This window comes from Lissotriton helveticus, chromosome 12 (genome assembly GCF_964261635.1).
Source record: "Lissotriton helveticus chromosome 12, aLisHel1.1, whole genome shotgun sequence".
In the NCBI taxonomy this organism is placed as follows: Eukaryota; Metazoa; Chordata; class Amphibia; order Caudata; family Salamandridae; genus Lissotriton; species Lissotriton helveticus.
In genome coordinates, this window is record NC_136073.1 from 115,038,252 (window position 1) to 115,052,278 (window position 14,027).

At 43.2% G+C, this 14,027-nt stretch overlaps 1 protein-coding gene across 7 annotated transcripts in view; it reads left to right on the forward strand.

Moving 5' to 3' along the window:
• LOC144798642 (transmembrane protein 272-like) overlaps positions 1-14,027 on the forward strand; it is a 1,182,125-nt gene that overhangs the window by 952,493 nt on the left and 215,605 nt on the right. For 5 of the 7 annotated variants that reach the window (XM_078669607.1, XM_078669608.1, XM_078669610.1 and 2 more), the window contains one exon: positions 13,354-13,470. The exons of the other annotated variants lie outside the window; for them this stretch is intronic. In XM_078669607.1, coding sequence (XP_078525733.1) covers positions 13,389-13,470 — 82 coding nt within the window. In that variant the 5' untranslated portion in view covers positions 13,354-13,388. Of the gene's footprint in view, positions 1-13,353; positions 13,471-14,027 lie in introns of those variants that run through there. 7 annotated transcript variants of the gene reach the window in all.

The following is a 14,027-nucleotide window of genomic DNA, read 5'->3' on the forward strand; positions in this document are numbered from 1 at the left end:
ATAAAAATTGTGGTAGCAATGTTGTCTCGTGGAACATTGCGGGGTTGGTTGCAAAAATGGCAGACACACACTGGGTCAATTACATAAAGCAATTTAATGTTATCTGCCTACAAGAGACATGGCTGGTCGAATGTGATCTTTTTTTTTTTTTTTTTTTTTTTAGAAGGGTACAAGGCCTTCTACGTCCCGGCCACACCATCATTAAGAGGCAGACCCAAGGGTGGACTGCTGATTTTTGTTTCTATCCTTGTTACCTGTAAAATCAGTAGAATTGATGCAAATGATCCTGGTATGATGGGTTTGGTTTTAAACGGGGAACACTGCCGAGTATGTTTAGTGAATTTTTATAATGCTGCAAATGTCACTTCAGTATCTAACCCCATATCTGTCCTGCATGCTTTCCTCACCTCCTCTCTAAAGGATTTTAATCATAATCTTATGATTGTGGAGGATCTCAATGTCCATTTGTGTGGAGACCCCCTGCACAAATGCATAAATGACTTAAGATGTGACCGTATGGAGGGACTCCACCTGGATCATACAATGGCTGGGGAATTATGCAATGCTCTTCTTGATAACTTGGATCTCTCCCTGGCCATGACTCTCAGGGACCCATTTAAATGTTTTGATACCCCTACCTTCAAGGGGCACGGGAGGGGCACCTTTATTGACCATATGCTGTTGTCAGTGACACTGCTGCCTTTTCTGGACTCTTTTGATATTGTTCCAAGCGAATTCAGTGACCATAATCCTTTAACAATCCTTCTGAAGGGACCTTGGTTTACTAAGGAAAAACAGATATGTAACTCCGGGAGGCTGGACACCACAGATGGGAGGCAGCGACTTAAATGGTCAATGGTGACTCCAGATTTATTGTATAAAAACATTGCAGATATATGTACTGAGGACATCGTGAACTGCACTCAGGTGGGGGCAGACCCACGACGGGTTCTCACTGCTTATCAAAATTTGTCGGAGAAGGTGTCAGAACTGATGTTGGTCCCAGTAAAGACGAGTGTGGAAAAATGCGGGCCAAGATGGTTCCATCATGATTGCTCCAAAGCTGCTCGTAACCTCAGGCTAGCACTGGCAGCTATTCCGAGAGTGCAGGAAAATGTCAAACTGTGCCGCAAAGAATATAAGTCCATTCTTAAATCCCATAAGGAGTCACTAAGAATAGAAGCATGGAATGAGTTACTTGATCCCTCTACCTTAAAATCCAGCACCAGATTTTGGACAATAATTAAAAAACCATTCCTGGCAGAAAACCCTGGTAATGGTCTGGATTGCTTTATTACTAAGGAAGAGTGGGAACTGCACTTCAAACAATTATACTCCTCTGGGTTACCTGTTACAACTGAGAAATTGCTTGATGCTAGGGAATGTACTATTAGGTTTACTAATGGTGAAGTCATGGTGGCCATTGAAGGACTTACTGCTAGAAAAGCCCCAGGGCCTGATGGGATCCCCCCAGACTTATATAAGTCTGAACCACACTTCTGGGTGCCCATCTTGGCTGCAGTATTTAATGCAGCTGCCAAAGTGGGCTGTCCTATCTCCTGGGGACTATCAACGATTGTTCCCGTCTTTAAAAAAGGAGATAAGGGCAGTCCTCACTGCTACCGGCCAATTTCATTAATTAACTCCATGGTCAAAATTATGGGGAGAATTCTACTACAGATAATAACATGCTGGGCGACTGAAAATAACATCATGTCGATCTCCCAGTATGGTTTCTGTGGGGGGCGCTCCACCATAACCCAGTGCCTTAACCTTTTCCATGTATTGAGCAAATATACCATTGTGCAGAGGGGAACTGTCCATCTTGCCTTCATGGACCTTTCCTCTGCCTTCGACTGTGTTAACAGGGGGGGCTGTGGAGGTCCATGAGGGAGAAAGGTGTGGATTCAGGGATAGTTGACTTTCTGGTGGATATGCACAGTAACACCAGTGCTAACGTCAGATATTCTGTAAATGGGGACACCACGGGCAATTTTGACATAAAGAAGGGAGTGCGTCAGGGTTGCATTCTTGCCCCCTTCCTTTTTAATTTGTACATTAACGATTTAGATTATCTACAGAATGTACAGGCAGACTGCCCTAGAGTTGGCAGGCGGGGTATTCCAGTTCTTTTATACGCAGATGATGCGGTTTTAATCTCAAGAACGGAGAAGGGACTCCAGGCGCTTTTAAATGCTTTTAACACTTTTATGTCTGATCGAAATCTTTTGGTCAACAACTCCAAATCATACATAATGCATGTTGGCCATAAACCCAAAAATAATTTTATTTTTAAATTGGATGATGTCCCAATACCAGTCACAGAAACATTTTCATATCTTGGTGTCTTGTTTGATACCAAGCTTAACTGGGGTCCACACCTGGCCAAAAAGAAAGGTGAACTGACAAGGGCCAATGCTTCTGTTTTTAACTTTGCGTCAAAACTGGGTAAGAAGCCAACTAATGCAATGATTAAGCTTTACAATGCCAAATCTGTTGCTACAGCTGCATTTAGTAGCGAACTTTGGGGATATCTGGCTGGAGAACAGTTGCAGGTTGCTGAAAACAATTTCCTAAAACGTCTACTTTGTGTCCCCACTAGTACACCCAACCTGCCAGTACATGAAGAACTGGGAATCCAGTATCTAAGTGATATTTTTTCCATAAGGCCTCTGACTTGTTGGGTGAAACTGTGGATAAATCAGGACATACCTCTTACCCATCTGATTGTAAGAGATCTTGTATCTCAGGATAAATATGTGTGTCCCCTGGTTAAAATATCTGAAAAACTGTTTTTCAAGGCTAGGTCGCCTGAATTTGTTTGAAAATCCTAGCGGAATTGTAAAGGGGGATATAACAGCAATCAAACAAGCCTTCTATAAGGATAAGCTGGCTCAAAGGGAATGTGAGGAGCTTTTGAAACCAAGAATTAGGAAATATGTGATGTTAAAAACCTGTGAAGGCATGGAGCCTTATTTAATGAGTAATTTCACCTCTCATGAGAAATTCCTGTTGAGTAGGTTTAGATTTGACATCTTCCATCATCTTTTAATTCGACCGAAGTCAGACATTTTTAATAAGGTTACAGCACCCTGTGGCTGCGACGAGAAGTCTCCTCAGGATATGCTGCATTTTATGTTTTTATGTAGGTCTTATGAATACCCCCGCAAACGTTATCTTGTTGCACTTTTAAGGAAACTTAATTTTAACCAAATCAAACCTGCCTTTTTGTATCTGCAGCTTTTGCACAGCGATAGTGTTTTACAGGTTAAAGAATTTCTAAAATTAACCGTCAAATTAAGGAATTGCTTAGATCAATGATGTTGTACTTACCTTCTGCACTTTACCATGTATCTGGATCAATTAATTGGCAATGGGCTACGTGTAATATGATTTTTTGGGTGTGTGACTATGAATTATTGTAATAGTATGAATAATGTTTTTAATGATATTACATATATGTGTACTTTTATGGTGTGAAATAAAACCGAATAAAGTCTCTATTGAATTTAATTGAATTGAATTGGGGTGGTGCTAGTCTGGAGGTGGCTGCCTACCTGACTAAATTTGGTGTAATTCGGTTCAGAGGTTTGGGCTGTAGCTGGGTCTAAACATTCCAAACCGGACCCCCATTTTTCTCACCCCTTGCTTCACGAATCACCCCAAAACTTTCCACACACCAGCTAAAGTTAGTGGCAAACTAGTTTGAAAATTTCGTAAGGATTTGTCAAATGGCACCAAAGATATTGGCAAAACAAAAGTGCTTTGTCTATGGGAATAGTTGGTCTTAACTATAACTACGTAATGGCTACTGCCAGTAGGAGGAAATGTACAACTACTTACTGGCAGTCGCCAGTAGGCTGTTATAGTTAGGACCATGTTTCCATACGAAAAGCATTTTTTGACTTGCCTATGTTTTTGGCGCTGTTTGACAAATCTTCACAACATTTTCCCAAAGAGGGCGCCGATGATTTAGTTGTGCATGGAAAGTTTCAGGGCAATGGAACAAGCTGTGGCTGAGAAACAAGGGGAAGTAAAAAAAAAAAAAAAATTCCCGTGTTAATTCCTATAGGGATTTTGAACACGACTACAGCCCGTACCGCTGTTTGGAATTGCACCATGTCTGGCAGAAAGCTTGCTCTTGGTCCTGAAAGAGTGCTTTTTGTTATTTGGTGTAAATCTGTTCAGTAGGTTGATACTTATTAAAAGAAATCCAAATTTGTATATCTAGGGATGTAGATCCTCTCCAAATCCTTCCTGAACTCACTCACTGACAGAAATGCTGCAATTGGCTGGTCACAACCTGAGCAGAAAGTTGCATCCGCCATTTTAGACCTCCGGGAACAGTCTCCAGTAGAAGAAATAAAGATGAAATACAGTAGAAGGGGGTAGGGTAGAGGTACCCTGACTCTCTGAAAGCAATATAGGAGCCTGTGAGGGATTCGTGAACTCATTGCGATGCTCAGTACGGCTCCCCATGTTTCTTCGCAGCAGATTAGCGTATTCTGCAGAAAAAATGTATACTCAAACATGCACTCAGACTTGCATGAACACACTGACAGACATTCTCAGACACTCTTGCACCCACTCTGACTCACACACACTCACGCACCCAGCCACACATCCCTCAGACACCTATGCACAGACCCACTCGGGCACTCATACACCCACTCGCAGATCCTCTCAGACTCATAAACCCACTCACTTACGTACTGACACACCGACCCATACAGCCACTCACGCACCCACTCTAAAGGTTACATTTGGGTACTAAAATATAAAAAACATAAAAATTCACTGTAAAATCCAATGGTTACAAGGACCATACAGTTATGCTCACATTGCACTCGAATAAAACCATTAAAATTCAGTAGTTATATTTACTTGAGCGAACAATAACGTATGCCCCGTAAGGCACTGCCTGTGACCTCACATATTACTTCACACATGACGGTCAGTGACATCACTGATGACCTCATCCAGTAAGTGAAATAGTTTTGTAAATGTTTCTCACACTTAAAGATATGGAGTAAGCTACTGTAGAAGTTAAATCACTACGGTTTCTTTTACTACTAATGAGTGATACTATTTCTAACATATGTCATCTGAGCGGCTGAGACTACGAATCTGTTTGAGTGGCTGTATGGGTGTGTAACTAGGTGTGTGTATGGGTTAATAAAGGGTATGTGAGCTACTGTATGGCTGGGTGGGTGAGAGTGGCTGTATTAGGGATTGGCTATATGGGCGGGTGATTGGGTGTTTGAGTATGTGTGTGAGTGAGTGGCAGAATAGTGGCTGAATGGATGTGTTTGGCTGTTTGAGAGGGTGTTTGGCAAAGTATGTTCTTGTGTGAGTGGCTGCGTTGGAGAGTCTGTGTGAGTCTCTATATGAGTGAGTATGCGGGTGTGTAGGTGGCTGTATGGATGTGTGTAATGGTATGTAAATAGTTATGTGGGTGGGTGTATGAGTAGTTGTATGGGTGAGTGTACGGCTGTGTTCAGAAGTTGTATGGGTGAGTGAATGGCAGGTCCTCCCGCCAGCTCCCCCTGCGATGGTCCTCCTGTCTAGCTTGCCTGCAGGCCGCTACCCTCTGCTGACTTTGGTTTTGGGCCCACTCTACTAGTTTTTTCTGCCTCTTTCTGCTCGTTCTTACCCTTTTTTATTCTGCCACTTTCTGCTTGTTCCTGCTCTTTATTCTGCTCATTCACAAGCACGTGCAACACTAAAAACGTGGTGTAGGCCATAAAATGTCCATGCGGAAAAATATATGTTGGCATTACAGGGAGGAAAATCAAAGTCAGAATGACGGCGCATAAGAGCAGTATAAGACTGAAAAACGAAAAATAGTCAGTAGCAATGCACTGGCAAGAAGCCGGACAAAACGTCTCACAACTAAGATTCACTATACTGGAACAATTAAAAATCCGCCCTGAGATCGATCCACACAAACAGTTACTAAAATCTGATATTTTTGGGGGGATAAATAGACTTAATTCTACACATCCCAGAGGGTTAAATGACCGTATTGAATTATCCTGTTTATGATTGAAACTGTTCCCTAACAATTGTTTAACTTTGTTCATAAATGCGACTTAATAGTAAATCATGTCCGTTAAGCACAGCATTAACATTATCCACTACATGATTGTATAATATCGGCATAGTTAAGACTTCCATAATTAGATACGCATAAGATCTTATTTTGTCAGTAAAATATTTACATGGTCACATATCACCTATGTACACCATTCGGATTATAGTTAATACCCCTTTAAAAGACTAAACATCCCTCAACACGTGATCGCTACCCGAATCACGTAGTACGTAAAACACAGCGTTCTTCGCGCAATACAGCATTCGAAAACACTCGCAGTTTTGTACTCTATCACATGCATACGGAGATTGTAGAATAACACATCAAAGGCTGAATGCGGTAAGCATTGAAAAATGAAGGGTGATCATTAATTTTAGATCAGACGTCTAAGTTAAATAATTAAGAGCAATTTCGATCGAACGTCATTCTCTACGGCCGCTCCATTTCGTTTGAACCACTGTTATGTGGATTTATTGCAAGCTTGATGCTGCCGACACCATTTAACATAAAGACCACTATTGGTCACCTCCGTACCGTAGGTACAAGATAGTCTTCATAATATAGCAAACCGACAGAATAAAATAATTCTGGCATTAAATTGGGACTGTTAATATCACAGGTAACTTAGATTTCAATAGTGGTAAACGTCACCATTAGACAAAACGAACGCCCAATTTTCCCCTTTCACATCGACTCGTTATTTTAAAGAGTAACCGCAAAGCACAACGCAAGTTACTATATGTGTTGTATCAGAACACGCTTATAAATAGTCTGCTTTCTGGAGGTTAACTACGCATACACACGCTATCAAGGTTAGTGTCTTTTCTGGTGAGATTCGTACTGTTTAATGAGTAAGACTAGAGTATGGATTATGTAGCAGTGTTCTACTTCTCATTTCATTAAGAACAGTTAATGTTCTTTGTAATTTATATGCCAGAAGAAATTATGTAGTATGAATTAGAACTTCACAATGCAATGTTTTGAACACACTTTATTGACAGCACACACTTGTAATGGTTTATTGAACAATGTATATGTATTATTCTATATAGCACTGGACTGATATGTTTTTGTTGATTGTTTATTTTTTCAGACACCTAAAGAAGGGTCTATTTAACCCGAAATGCATTTGGTTTCGGCATTGATGAAATGTTTATTGACCATTCAAAACATCCGAGAGATTAAAGATTATGATTTTTGGAATAAAAATTTAAAAATTAACCTGTGAAGCTGGATTCATTTTGAGTGAAAGTATCACAAAAACAATAAGGAACAGGACCAGTTCCAAGTAAATAGTGCGCACGTTCTTTGGATAGAGATTCCCCTGACCGAACCTTTTACAATTTATATTCAAAGCGTCATGACTAAGTGCAACGAATGTAGCAGCACACAGCTAATCTTGATTAAACTAACTGAAATACGTGTGCAGAGAGAATCATAAAATACTTTATTCTGATGTTGCATCTACAGCATCCAGAAGCCCCTAGGGGTGACAGTGCTGCGCTATACAAATGGTGATAGACTAAAATGGGCTGGTTGTATAGTTGAAGAAGTGGATGTGTGAGTAGCTGTATTGGTGAGCGTGTGGCTATCTGAGTTGTTGTTTGGGTGAGTAAATGGCTGGGTCAGTGCCTGTAGGAGTGAGAGTGTGAGTGGCTCTATGATTGAGCGAGTGGCCGTGTATTAGTAGTTGTATGGGTCTGTCAATGTGTGTGTGTGTGTGTGTGTGTGTGTGTTGTGTATGAGAGGTTTTATGGGAGTGTGAATGGTTCAGTGGATGATGTCATAAGTGATGTCACAGACCCTGTCATGAGTGATGTAATATGTGAGGTCCTAAGCAGTGTTACAAGGGCATAAGTTACAGATGACTCGGGCAACTATAACTGCTGAATTTCAATGGTTTTGTACGAGTAAATGTGAGCCCAACTGTAATGTCCCTGTAATATTAGTTTTTTCAGTGAAAATATAAATGTTAAATGCAGCCTGCTCCCCTTAAAGGAAATGGGGCTGTATTTTAATAAAAAACATTTTAAAAGTTTGTCTGAGTAGACCGCGGTACCCTGGATTACTTTCTGTTCCACAACAAACTTTTGTTTTCTTCTTCTCATTAACTGAGGGGAATGAGACCAAGGGGATCATATGCCTTTTAATAAAAAGGCTTACCACAACATACTGGGAGTTGTAAAATGTCAGTGTTTTGCAAACCGTTTTTGAATTTGAATTTGAATTTAAAATTTCTTATAGAGCGCACGTATACCTGCGGTTTCTTGGCGCTATTACTGACAGGATCCTAGTTTGAAAAAGCTGAGGGAACAGGAGAGTTATTAATCGAAAGATTTCGTGAATAGGTAGGTCTTAAGTTGTTTACGGAATTGTGGGTAGAGAGAGATGGTGCGGAGTTCGAGGGGGAGGGAGTTCCAGAGGGTAGGGGCAAGGGTGGCAAATTTGGAGCCTCCCCACTTCTTTCTCCGGTAGCGTGGAATGGTGAGGAGGGACTGGGAGGACGAACCAAGTTCCCTGATGGGAACATAGGACACAATCTCGGAGGAGATGAATTCAGGTGCGAGTCCGTGTCGGGCCCGGAAAGTGATGGAAGCAAGCTTGAATTCAATTCTGGCTCGCACAGGGAGCCAGTGAAGTGATTTCAGGAGCGGGGTAGAGTGGTGAAATTTGGGGAGTTTGAAAACCAGGCGGGCCGCCTGGTTTTGGATCTGTTGTAGGCGACGCAGACTGTAGGCGGGGATGCCGGCATACAGGGCGTTGCCATAGTCCAGGCGGGATACCACCATGGCCAGGATGATGAGCTTTAGAGCAGAGAAAGTGAAGAAACGGGACACCCTGCGTATAGTACGCAGTGAAAGAAAGGAAGAAGATACCACAGAGCTAACCTGGGAGTGAAGGGTGAGTTGAGAATTAAGTTTTATACCAAGTGTTTTAACTGAGGAAGCGGGGGTAGGAGGAGGGCCAAGAGAAGGGGGCCAGAACAGAGGGGACCAGGGGCTGGATGAACCACCCGTCAATACCAACTCAGTTTTGTCGGGGTTGAGTTTAAGGTGGTTGTGGTTCATCCAGTCCCTGATGTGAAGCATAACAGATTGAAAGTTAAGAATAGAGGAAGGAGAAGATAGATTAAAGACAAGCTGGAGGTCGTCCGCATAATTAAATACGCCGACCTCCATCTGTTGAAGAGAGAAGATTAGGGGAGCAATGTACAGATTGAACAAGAGAGGAGAAAGAGAGGAACCTTGGGGGACCCCGCACTGAACTTTCCGGACGTCCACCGTGAAGTCACCCAGGCGAACGGCCTGGGTGCGGTCACTCAGGAAGGAGGACAACCAGACCAGGGCGGTCCCCCCGATCCCCGCCGCTCCGATACGGGAAAGGAGGATGGTGTGATCCACCGTATCTAAAGCGGCTGAGAGATCAAGGAGCACAAGGGCCTGGTGCTGATTAGTGTCCATACCCTCCCTGAGGGTGTCCAAGACCGACAGGACGACGGACTCCGTAGAGTGTGCACAAACATTGATACATACCTTACCAAATGGCAGTTTGGAAGGGAAATCCTAGGCATGCCCCTTCCAAATAGTGGTTAGGTATACCCTTGTAGACCCATGTGTGAATTTGTAAACTGTTGCCAAATTTCAAAATGGAGCGATACCAAATTCTGATTTAGTCAATCTCAGGTTTTGCAGCTGCTAAATGTCCCAGTTCATCTAAACATTTTGACAGAGTAGAACATAGAAGCTTGGGTTACTAGTAAGTTCCTTCTCCAAGGTGAGGTAGTGTTGTAGCCACCTTTCCATCCATGGTTCTGTTCTCCTGTTAAGGAATAGTGATTTCATGTTAGTTAAGGAGAAACTGATTAATTATGGCGGCCATTGACTTTCCCAGAGCTCCTGTCCCACTGATCCTGACAGACGGCCCATCCTGCTAACCCGTATTTGTCTCACTGTCTTGGAGTAATAAACAAAGACCCACTTCCAGCAGCACCTAGTCATATGACCAGGTTACAGGCTGCAGGCACCTGAAGGTTGGGACAAGAAAATTATAATTCTCTAGAGACCAAACTAGACTTTCCTACCAGGTCCCGGTTGCAAGTTAGCAGTTTGTATACACAAATGTAAAGAGGTGACCCAATGTTATCCTATGGGAGAAGTAGGCCTCACAATAGTGAAATACAAATGTACGAGTTTTTCAAATCCAGTACATGTAAAACATACAAGTACATTTACAGCCTTTTAAGATAACTGCACCCTGCCTTGTGGGCTTTTTTAAAGCCTACCTCACGGGTGAGTAATATATATGTATTTAAAAAGGGAGATTTAGCCCTGGCAAAGGGTTTATTTTGCCAATTTGCAATTGCAATTTAAATCTACACACAGGCAGCAATAGGAGGCCTGATACTGATTTAAAGGACTACTTATGTGGATGGCACAATTCCTGCTGCCGGCACACTAGTAGCATTTAAATTACAGGCCCTGTATACATTTAGTACCACATTAATAGGGATTTACAAGTACATTTACCTGTGTCAATTGATTGTTAGCCAATTTCAACATATTTAAAGGAGAAAGAAGAAGCACTGTGTATATTTTACAAATGCTAATCAGTGCTAGAGTTCTAAAATCAAATTCATCAAAAATAGGAGAAGTAAGGCAAAAAGTCGGGGGGGGGGAGACAAACCTGATGCTGCCAGGTGTAACACAGCAATTTGGTCTAATATACAGGTTGGAATGCAAATAATGGGTGTCTGGCTGGTATCGCATATTTCTATTGTACGATGCTGGCCGGTACCAGTAATTGGTTTCAACTAGTCTCCTATAATCTCATTACATTTTATGTCCACGTCTAGTTCAGGTTTAGTAAAGAAACCTATATTTTTGGATTGCTGTTGACTGTCACTGTTTGGGGGAGGGTGGCAAAATCCTTGCTCAGAATTGAGCCCACAAATCCTGGCCTTGAGTATCCGGGTAACCTTATCTACCAAGAGGGGCCCGTGTCACACCTGGTACCACCATCTGGTCCTTTTTTAAGCTAACAGCAGGTTGCTATTGTGTTTAACACTGTCCGATTGGCTTAAAAATCTCAGTGAAGTGATGTTGCCTAAAAATTCTGGACTGTTGAACAATGTCACACAATATGAGACTACATGCTAGTTACAGAGGTAGTTTGACTTGGTCCACTCTTCCCTAGTAAGGTGCGGCTGTAAATGGCACGACCAGTATAAAGAATTATCAGTTATGCATTCAGGGAGTTGTCATCTTCACAAATGCGTTAACTGAACTAATACCTGGAACAGTGTCTCATGGTGACATGGAAAGAACACAGACAACTTTGTTTGCCCATAAGAACATGGGTAGATATAATAAAGCCAAACAATTATCCTGTGGGACTTCCTCATCAACACTTGTGCATCTGCTTTAGAGGTGTGGAAATTCAATAACCTATATCATCCTAAATATTTTCAAGAAGAGTACAGGGCAAAATATTTTGTATATAAAATTCTTACGTTTCTGATAAAGGAACAATATACACTTCTTACATTTCAAAAATAATGCAATTTCATGACATAAGTGGAGATCTTATCTGTACATTAATTTAGTATCTCTTCGCAAACCATGAAAAGGTAGCATGAAACTTAGGGAGGGTTTGGCGTCATTTCGACCTGTAGTTTTTATTCAGATCTCATCTGACTGAAGTAGCCTAGAAAACATACATTTTGTGCTCTTTCATGAATCCTCCTTTTAGCAATGCGCAGAAAAAAAACTCATTCCACCGGGTGTAGTGGATTCAGCCACTTTGTACTGTACTGGATGCAGTGGGTACACCTCCCCACCAAGTTGCACTATATCTGATAATCTCAGCTCCTGTTGAGGTGCACTCCAGTAGCTTCAACCCAACCCCGTTGAGGTGCACTCCAGTAGCTTCAACACCCCCCATTGAGATGCACTAGGTTCAACGCCCCCCCCCCATTGAGATGCACTAGGTTCAACGCCCCCCCCCATTGGGATGCACTAGCTTCAACGCCCCCCCCCATTGGGATGCGCTAGCTTCAACGCCCACCCCCATTGGGATGCACTAGCTTCAACGCCCACCCCCATTGGGATGCACTAGCTTCAACGCCCACCCCCATTGGGATGCACTAGCTTCAACGCCCACCCCCATTGGGATGCACTAGCTTCAGCGCCCACCCCCATTGGGATGCACTAGCTTCAACGCCCACCCCCATTGGGATGCACTAGCTTCAACGCCCACCCCCATTGGGATGCACTAGCTTCAACGCCCACCCCCATTGGGATGCACTAGCTTCAACGCCCACCCCCATTGGGATGCACTAGCTTCAACGCCCACCCCCATTGGGATGCACTAGCTTCAGCGCCCACCCCCATTGGGATGCAATAGCTTCAGCGCCCACCCCCATTGGGATGCACTAGCTTCAGCGCCCACCCCCATTGGGATGCACTAGCTTCAGCGCCCACCCCCATTGGGATGCACTAGCTTCAACAGCTTTGACTACCCTTTAAGATGAATCAGATCTAATAGCTTTAACGACTCATTGAGATGAACCAGATCTAATAGCTTTAACGACTCATTGAGATGAACCAGATCTAATGGCTTTAACTACTCATTGAGATGAACCAGATCCAATACTTTAGCTCCAGATTTAAATGCTGTAGGTCCAATAGCTTCAGTTCCTCCTTGAGTGGTCCATCTCCTACCTGAAGTACTCTGGCTGTTTGTGGTGAAAGAGAAGCATCAATAACAAAGTATGGTCACTGGTCAGTCAAGTTTATGCAGTTTGCATTCTAAAGGTGACCGCTTAGAGGTGCGAGTGACTCCCAGAAAGTGGGTATATTCCTAAAGAATAGTTCACTGCTAACATCGTGAGCCTGTCACCAAGGAATCCATATTGAACTTCTCAGCTGCTGAACCAGCATGAGCGAGTCTCTGGAAAGGGGGTGTTGAGTGAGGCTCAGACAAATGGTTTGAAGCCATTGATGGGAAATGAGTGCAGCTTAGAGGAAGCTTGAGCACCTGGTAATGGGAAATAGCTCAGGTTCCTATGAAGCGTTTGCAGCCTGTGAAGGGCACGGAGTGAGACTCTCATGAAGCATCTACAGGCTGCATTGGGGACTGAGTGACTCCTTTGAATTGTATGAAGTCAGGAGGATGGTTATTACTCCTGTAATGTGAGACCAGTTGTGTGTCTGGTCACCTTCAATGTGGATTTGATTTCACCCACTGACTGTTCTCCACAGCTCCAGCTCTGCGTCAAGGCCGCCGAAGCAGAAATATGGCGGAAACATCAAATGAGAGTTCCTCCCCCCCTCTCCTCAGTAACCTCAAGGAAAAGAAGAAGCACCAAGGATTGTCAGGTAAAATGAAGGGGGAGAGGGAGACTTTGCAAGGTATACATCTACTGTGTGATGTCAGTGATAGACTGGTACGGGAATTGCCATATCAGTGATGCACCAGTAACAAGTCATAAAATTGAGGCAGAGGGGGCGGAGCCGTGAGGGAGTTAGGCAGACATCAGCAGTACCTAAGTACAGATGGTGCAGGGGTCCCTGGAGGTCATTTCAGAGATGCAGAGGATCAAAAGATGCCGGCTCCTGTTGGGGTGCATGTGAGTGACAAGAAGTAAAGTCCCTGGGACTGATATCTGCAACGTGCAGGTGCTGGAGCAGTGAGGGTTGGGGAGAGATATTGGGGATCGCAGGTAAAGATGTGTGTGTTGAATAAAAGTGGCTGGTTCGATATCCGTGGTGCACAGTTCACAATGGTGTCGCAGCCTCCGCGGGCGACGTCAGTGATGCACAAGTGCAAAAGGCATGATGATTGGTGATCTCTGTACTGCCCAGGTACAGGAGTAAGGGCCAGATGTACCAAATTCTTATTTTGCATTTCATAAAGTGATTCCACAAGAATCCCT